A 7404-nucleotide genomic window follows, 5' to 3' on the forward strand; every position below is an offset into this window, starting at 1 on the left:
GTCTTCTACAGGTTGCCAGCCAGTTCACCCAGCACCATTTGTTAAATAGGGAATCTTTTCCCCACTCAATGTTTTTAATCAGCTTGTCAAAGATCAGGTACCGGTAAGTAGTTGGTTTCATCTGTTGGCTCTCTATTCTGTTCCATACATCTACCTCTCTATTTTTGTGAGGTTTTTATTTTTCAATGTTCCTGTTACACTCTCAGTTTGAGCAGTCCCTATATTCCTGTGCCACAGAGGGGCTCTTTTTCCACCCTCTTTCCCCTCCATCAATGGTAGATCACTGCTACTTGTACTTGGTGCTGTGCACATGGTAAGGTCAGGAAGGGTTTCCATTCTCCTGTCTTGTACTCAGTCTTAGATAGGATATGTTATTGGGCTGCAGGATAGGCCTTTCCAGCCTTCCTGCACCCTTCTCTCTCTGGCAGCCAAACACTGCCTTATGTCTGTGGTAGATCTTGGGAAAGAGACAGTTTCCTACCCCTCCCTCAGGTGCACTGGGTGCAAGATCCTGGGCCCAAGAGGGCTCAAGTCAACCAAGGGACAATGGCTTTTGCTTCTTCTCTTTCCTCAGAAGCAGTAGAGCTTTGCCTGGTTACTTTGGCAGGAAAGACTTTCCTCCTGCCAGAGGCATATAGATTTTGTTTCTATCCCTCTCCAATGAATCTGAGAGCAAGGGGCTTGCTACACCTTCCCCAGCAGCTGAAGGTTTTTCTTTCTTTGAGAGGATGGTCCTGAGAAGTGGGCAGTATTTCATTCCTGTTGCCCAGTGGCAGCCCATCACCTCCTATACACCTGTGACACCCAGGGGAGCTCTGTTCTACTGCCTCACCCCAGTCACTCTTGGGAGCACTGGCTGGAGGCCTGTGGGGAATAACTTGCCAGTAAGTACAAATACTCTCCACGTCTTGTGTCTGGGGCTCCCAGTTATCCTAAACTGATAGACCAGCCCATAATGAGCCTTTAAGAATTTTTGAGGGCAGTGCCTGTGGCTCAGGGGGTAGGGCACCGGCCCTATATACCAAGGGTCGTGGGTTCAAACCCATCCCCGGCCAAACTGCAACAACAACAAAAAAAGAATAGCCAGGTGTTGTGGCGGGCATCTGTAATCCCAGCTACTCAGGAGGCTGAGGCAAGAGAATCGCCTAAGCCCAGGAGTTGGAGGTTGCTGTGAGCTGTGACGCTACAGCACTCTACCGAGGGCAATAAAGTAAAACCCTGTCTCTTTAAAAAAAAAAAAAGAATTTTTGAAATTTTAGCTGTCTTCTTCTTCTTCTTCTTCTTTTTAAATCATAACTGTGTACATTAATGCAATCATGGGGTATAATGTGCTGGTTTTATATACCATTTGATTATTTTCATCAAACTGGTTAACATAGCCTTCACTGCATTTTCTTAGTTATTGTATTCAGACATTTATACTCTACACTTAATACATTTAACATGAACCCTTATAAAATACATCATAGGTGTGGTCCCACAAATTACCCTCCCTCCACCCATCCTCCCCCCTCCCCTCCCCTCCTTCTCCTCTTTCCCCTTCTTCTTGGGCTATAGTTGGGTTATAGCTTTCTAAGAAAGCTGTAAATTGGTTTCATAGTATGGCTGAGTACATTGGGTACTTTTTCTTCCATTCTTGAGATACTTTGCTAAGAAGAGTATGTTCCAGTTCTATCCATGTAAACATGAAAGAGGTAAAGTCTCCGTCTTTTTTAAGGCTGCATAATATTCCATGGTGTACATATACTACAATTTATTAATCCATTCATGGGTCGATGGGCACTTGGGCTTCTTCCATGACTTAGAAATTATGAATTGGGCAGCAATAAACATTTTGGTGCAAATATCTTTGTTATAAAGTGATTTTTGGTCTTCCGGATATATACCTAGTAGAGGAATTGAAGGATGGAATGGCAGGTCTATTTTTAGATCCCAAGTGATCTCCAAAAAATACAGAACATTTCATGAATTTGTATGTCATCCTTGCACAGGGGCCATGCTAATCTTCTCTGTATCATTCCAATTTTGTGTGCTACCAAAGCAAGTTAGCTGCTTTCTTCTTAACCAATTCTGTGGCTGTCATGTGTACTCTGTCAAAGATGAAATCATTTTCATGGTCTACTCTTCTTGGAAGGATGTCTTGCGCTTTAGAATTAAATTCTCGAGTGGCGCCTGTAGCTCAAGCTGCTAAGGCACAAGCCACATACACCAGAGCTGGCAGGTTCGAATCCAGCCTGGGCCTGCCAAACAATTGCAACCAAAAAATAGTTGGGCATTATTGCGAGCGCCTGTAGTCCCAGCTACTTGGGAGGTTGAGACAAAAGAATCCCTGAAGCCCGGGAGTTTGAGGTTGCTGGGAGCTGTGACACCATGGCACTCTACCCAGGCTTGAGGCTCTGTCTCAAAAAAAAAAAAAAAGAATTAAGTTCTCCTAGTTGTCATGAGAACTCAGCTTTCTGAGTTTTGAGCTTTTCTCATTCTTAGGAAGAAGCACCATTTTCTTTTTGCTTCTTGTACATCCTAAAGGGAACCAGAGCTCCCCCAAAGCCTGCTTTTTAAATCCCATCCCTGTGCTTTTCCCTAAGGATTTTCATTTCTAATATCTCATTGATGCTTCACCCTATAAGATAGGAAGGGGTTTTATTTCCTTCCTAGAATCTGCTAATCAAAAATGGTCGTCCAAAGAAATCAAATCCTCATTACAGAGCAATAAGAATCTAGTATGCTCCTGCTTGCAGAAAGTCATTCACACAGCCTCAGTTTGCCACTTGAAAAATGAATTTGTCCCTCTCACAGGATCATTGCTCCTCTGAGATTTGGGGGATGCCCAGACAGCTGTTAACCTTTCTTTTCCAATGACTTTACCTCATCAACTGCCCCACCTGTCCCAAATCCAGACTCTCTGACTCCAGCCCAGCCCAAACTCAGCTACCCCATTGTGCTGTGCTAATTCTAAGGTCTCCTGGGCAAAAAGAAAAAAGAAAGGAAGTCTCCACAGTCATTTTTCCAGGGTTTAAGTGATTCATTTTATGAGTCAATCCTGAAACATAAGATGTTCTAGCTTTGTAGACAGAAACAATATATCCCAAACAAGATCTTGTTTGTTAGGAAGCCCTGAGCTTCAGTGTTGGAAGGGTGCCCTGTGGCGATGCCCAGACTGAAGTCCTGGTATCTTTTTGTGTTCTCCAGCTCTCGTTGGTGCCTGTGGTGGGAACTACTCAGCCATGACTTCTGTGGTCTATTCCCCTGACTTCCCTGACACCTATGCCACAGGAAGGGTCTGCTACTGGACCATTCGGGTTCCGGGGGCCTCCCGCATCCACTTCAGCTTCCCCCTGTTTGACATCAGGGACTCAGCAGACATGGTGGAATTGCTGGATGGCTATACCCACCGTGTCTTGGCTCGGTTTCACGGGAGGAGCCGCCCACCTCTGTCCTTCAATGTCTCTCTGGACTTCGTCATCTTATATTTCTTCTCTGATCGTGTCAATCAAGCCCAGGGATTTGCTGTCTTATACCAAGGTAAGACACCCTCACCTCCATGGTGGCCCTTTGGGGCCTGTGTTCTCGGGCTTCATTTCCTCACCACTGTGACTTTGGGCCCCTGAGCAATTCTTGCTGGGTAAACTGGGAAACAGGAGTGACAGACTCAACTTGCACATTACCCCAAGGCTGCAGCTCTTTCCCTACCTCCCATTTCATAATTTATGTTTAATGATACAGGAAAGAGGCAAAGCCTGTCAGTTTTGCTAGACTAGTTTTTTTTTTTTTTTTTTTTTTTTTTTTTAGAGACAGAGATAGGGTCTGGCTGCTCTGTCACCCAGGCTAGAGTGCAGTGGCACAATTATAGCTCACTGTAGCCTCAAATTCCTAGGCTTAAAGCAATCGTCCTACCTCAGCTTCCCAAGCAGCAGAGACCACAGGTGTGCACCACTATGCCCGGCTAACTTTTTATTTTTTATAGAGACCAGATCTCACTGTATTGCCCAGGCTTGCCTTGAACTCCTGGCCCCAAGCAATCCTCCTGCCTCAGCCTATGAAAGCTTAGGTTACAGCCATAAGCCACTATGCCCAGCCTATTTTAGTAGGCTTTTTTTCAGAGATAGTCTCTCTTAGTTACCCTGGGGTTGAGTGCCATGGAGTCATAGTTCACACAACCTCAAAGTCTTGGGCTCAATCAATCCTCTTGCCTTAGCTTCTTGAATAGCTAGAACTATAGGTACCTGCCACAATGCCTGGCTATTTTTTAGAGACTGGGTCTTGCTCTGGCTCAGAACTTCTGAGCTCTAGCAATCCACCTGCCTCAGTCTCCCAGAGTGCTGGAATTAAAGGTGTGAGCCACCATGACTGGGTCTTGCTCTGGTCTCGAACTCCTGAGCTCTAGCAATCCACCTGCCTCAGTCTCCCAGAGTGCTAGAATTAAAGGCGTGAGCCACTATGACTGGGTCTTGCTCTGGTCTCGAACTCCTGAGCTCTAGCAATCCACCTGCCTCAGTCTCCCAGAGTGCTGGAATTAAAGGCGTGAACCACCATGCCTGGCCCCTACTTTAAGAGTTCTAATGACAGTTTTCCTGGGAGGGTTAAAAAAATAACTAAAGAAAGCTGAGATTGGTAGAATTGGAAGGTTCTCAAGAGGTCATGTGTCCATCCTTCTGTCTCTAATCATCCCAGCCAACCCCCAAAGGACTGATTGACCACCTTTTTTCAAATCCTCCTAAGGTGGAGCCACACTCTCTGGCCCTATAATGAAAATGTGTGCTGGGAAAAGTGGCACGTCTCTTTGTCAACACATAAGAAACACAGAAGGTGTCTGAGACATAGTTTTTGTCCTAGATAGCAAACCTCAAGCAGAGTTCAGGTAGTATGTGCTATAGGAGATCAGTGGGAGAGGCATCCTCTGCAGATGGGACAGTCTTGAGGAACAGGTAGGATTTGGGCCAATGGATAGGATGGAAGAGGGCCTTCTAGGCAGAGGAAACCATAGCTGCCAAGTGCAAGGGGAAGGAAACTACAAATCATGCTCAGGTATCCCAGAAGAGACCAGCCACACAATTAAAAGTTGATAGCTCCCTCCTTCTGCCTCCTGCAAGCCCAGAGTCTGACAAATTCTGCTTTGGGGCAAATGGGACCAATTGAAGGAATTGTACCAGGATCAGAGAAAAAGGCCTTTCTTCATAGTCAGTGCTGTCTTCTTACACAGCTCATCCTTATCCCGTAGCTCTCCCTCAGGTTAATTCCTTTTGATCTTCCAGCCATCAAGGAAGAACCGCCTCAGGAGAGGCCTACTGTCAACCAGACATTAGCCGAGGTGATCACGGAGCAGACCAACCTCAGCGTCAGTGCTGCCCGGTCCTCCAAAGTTCTCTACGTCATCACCACCAGCCCCAGCCAACCAACTCAGACTGTCCCAGGTAGCAATTCCTGGACACCATCAGTAGGGGCTAAAAGCCGCAGAGTTGAAGGTAGTGCCCTCAGCAGTGACAGTAACAAAAGTAGTCTTGGGTGTTTCTCATGCAAAAGCGGGTTGGGGGTACTGGCTGTGACCTATAGTCTGTCTTGGCCTTTGAAGGAAATCTTCACTAGTTTGCTTCCTTAGTCCTTAGGAAAAATGGTTCACCTCCAAACCTCCAAAGACCCAGCATATGTGCTCTTTTTCTTTTCTTTTTTTTTTTTTTGAGACAGTCTCACTATGTCACCCTCCGTAGAGTTCTGTGGCATCACAGCTCACAGCAACCTTAAACTCTTGGGCTTAAGTGATTCTCTTGCCTCAGCCTCCCAAGTAGCTGGGACTACAAGCACCCACCACAACACCTGGCTATTTTTTGGCTGCAGTTGCCATTGTTGTTTGGCAGCCCCATGCTGGGTTCCAACCTGCCAGCTCTGGTGTGTGTGGCTGGCGCCCTAGCTGCTGAGCCACAGGTGTCAAGCCAGCATGTGTGCTTTTTATACATTATGACTAATCAGCTAATCCAGTGCTTTCTCACATTGAGATCACCCTTCAAGAGCCCCAAGTTGTAGCTACCTGAATTCATTGGCATTCTCAAGAGATTCATATGTTCATTCATTCATTCAAAAGATATGTAAATGCTTTAGTGGTGTTGAATACTCTTCTGAACAGTATATAGTGAACCAGACAAAATCCTTGCCCTCCTGTGGCTTGTAAGAGAAGCAAGACAGGAAGCAAAATAAGAAGCCAGGTAGTGATGAGAGCTATGAAGAGAAGTCATGGGGAGGGATAGAGAGAGGACAATGACCTTTTGTGGTTTAAGCTGGCCAACCTGGTTGGGTATATCCTTCCTCTGTCTGTTTTTTGCCAAGGAAGTGGAGCCTTTATGAGCTGGATAGTGCCATCAGTGGTGACCTAGCCTAGAGTCTTTCAAACTGCTCTCGAGGCCCCTGTAGGCCCCAACAGAGAAGGCCAGAGAGGCCTACTCCAGTGCTTGCATGGCATCATTTGGCTGTGGATCTTGATTTTTTTTTTTTTTTTTTTGAGACAGTCTCATTCTGTTGCCCAGGCTATTTTCCTGCCTCAGCCTCCCAAGTAGCTGGAACTACAGGTACACACCACCACACCCAGCTAATATTTTTACTTTTTGTAGAGCTATTGCCCAAGCTGGTCTAAAGCTTCTGGGCTCAATGATACTTTCACCTTGGCCTCCCAAAATGTCAGGATTACAGCCATGAGCTACCACACCCATTCTTCTGATAGCATATTATAGGTCACACATTCGTCCCTCTGAAGAGGAAACTAAGGCCCAAAGTAACTCATCTGTGGATGCACAGTGGTTCTAGTGGTAGAGACAGAATGTATACAACCCCTTTCTACTCTAAGTCCAGTGTACTTTTTTTTTTTTTTAACAGTTTTTGGCCGAGGCTGGGTTTGAACCTGCCACCCCTTTGAGCCACAGCTCACAGCAACCTTAAACTCTTAGGCTTAAGTGATTCTCTTGCCTCAGCCTCCCAAGTAGTTGGGACTACAAGCACCCGCCACAATGCTTGGCTATTTTTTGGCTGCACTGCCCAAGTCCAGTGTACTTTAGGTCATACTGCCTGCCTTTCCCAAAGAGAAAGTTCTAGAATGAGGTAAGGTTCTCAGAAAGCTTGGGGCTCTGTGCTCAGCCCAGTTCAAAGCTGCTCCTTCTGCCATGTTTGCTGGCTGCCCCCTGACTGCAGGAAGTCTTCAGCCTGACCTGTATTTCTAAGATGTTGGTGTTCACTTGGGTCTTCCAACAGATCTCCTTCTAAAAACCAAGCACAAATAGATCAGGTATTAAAAACTCTGTCTTTTATACTTGCAGGATGGACAGTATATGGCCTGGCAACTCTCCTCATCCTCACAGTCACTGCCATTGTAGCAAAGATACTTCTGCATGTCACATTCAAGTGAGTAAAAGAAAGACCTGC

General features: G+C 45.9%; 1 protein-coding gene and 1 non-coding gene across 2 annotated transcripts in view; one reads left to right on the forward strand and one right to left on the reverse strand.

Moving 5' to 3' along the window:
- The window catches only part of KREMEN1 (kringle containing transmembrane protein 1), a 60475-nt gene that overhangs the window by 47128 nt on the left and 5943 nt on the right, over positions 1-7404 (forward strand). Inside the window, exons 6-8 of the mRNA XM_023513235.1 lie at positions 3190-3522; positions 5253-5411; positions 7299-7383. Of these exons, the coding sequence (XP_023369003.1) occupies positions 3190-3522; positions 5253-5411; positions 7299-7383 (577 nt within the window). The remainder of the gene's footprint in view (positions 1-3189; positions 3523-5252; positions 5412-7298; positions 7384-7404) is intronic.
- LOC111725365 lies at positions 1947-2050 on the reverse strand. Its single transcript, XR_002773444.1, has one exon. It is a non-coding gene; the product is annotated as a U6 spliceosomal RNA (small nuclear RNA).

Source organism: Otolemur garnettii, unplaced genomic scaffold, assembly GCF_000181295.1.
Source record: "Otolemur garnettii isolate 467f Iridium unplaced genomic scaffold, OtoGar3 scaffold00038, whole genome shotgun sequence".
NCBI classification, from domain to species: domain Eukaryota; kingdom Metazoa; phylum Chordata; class Mammalia; order Primates; family Galagidae; genus Otolemur; species Otolemur garnettii.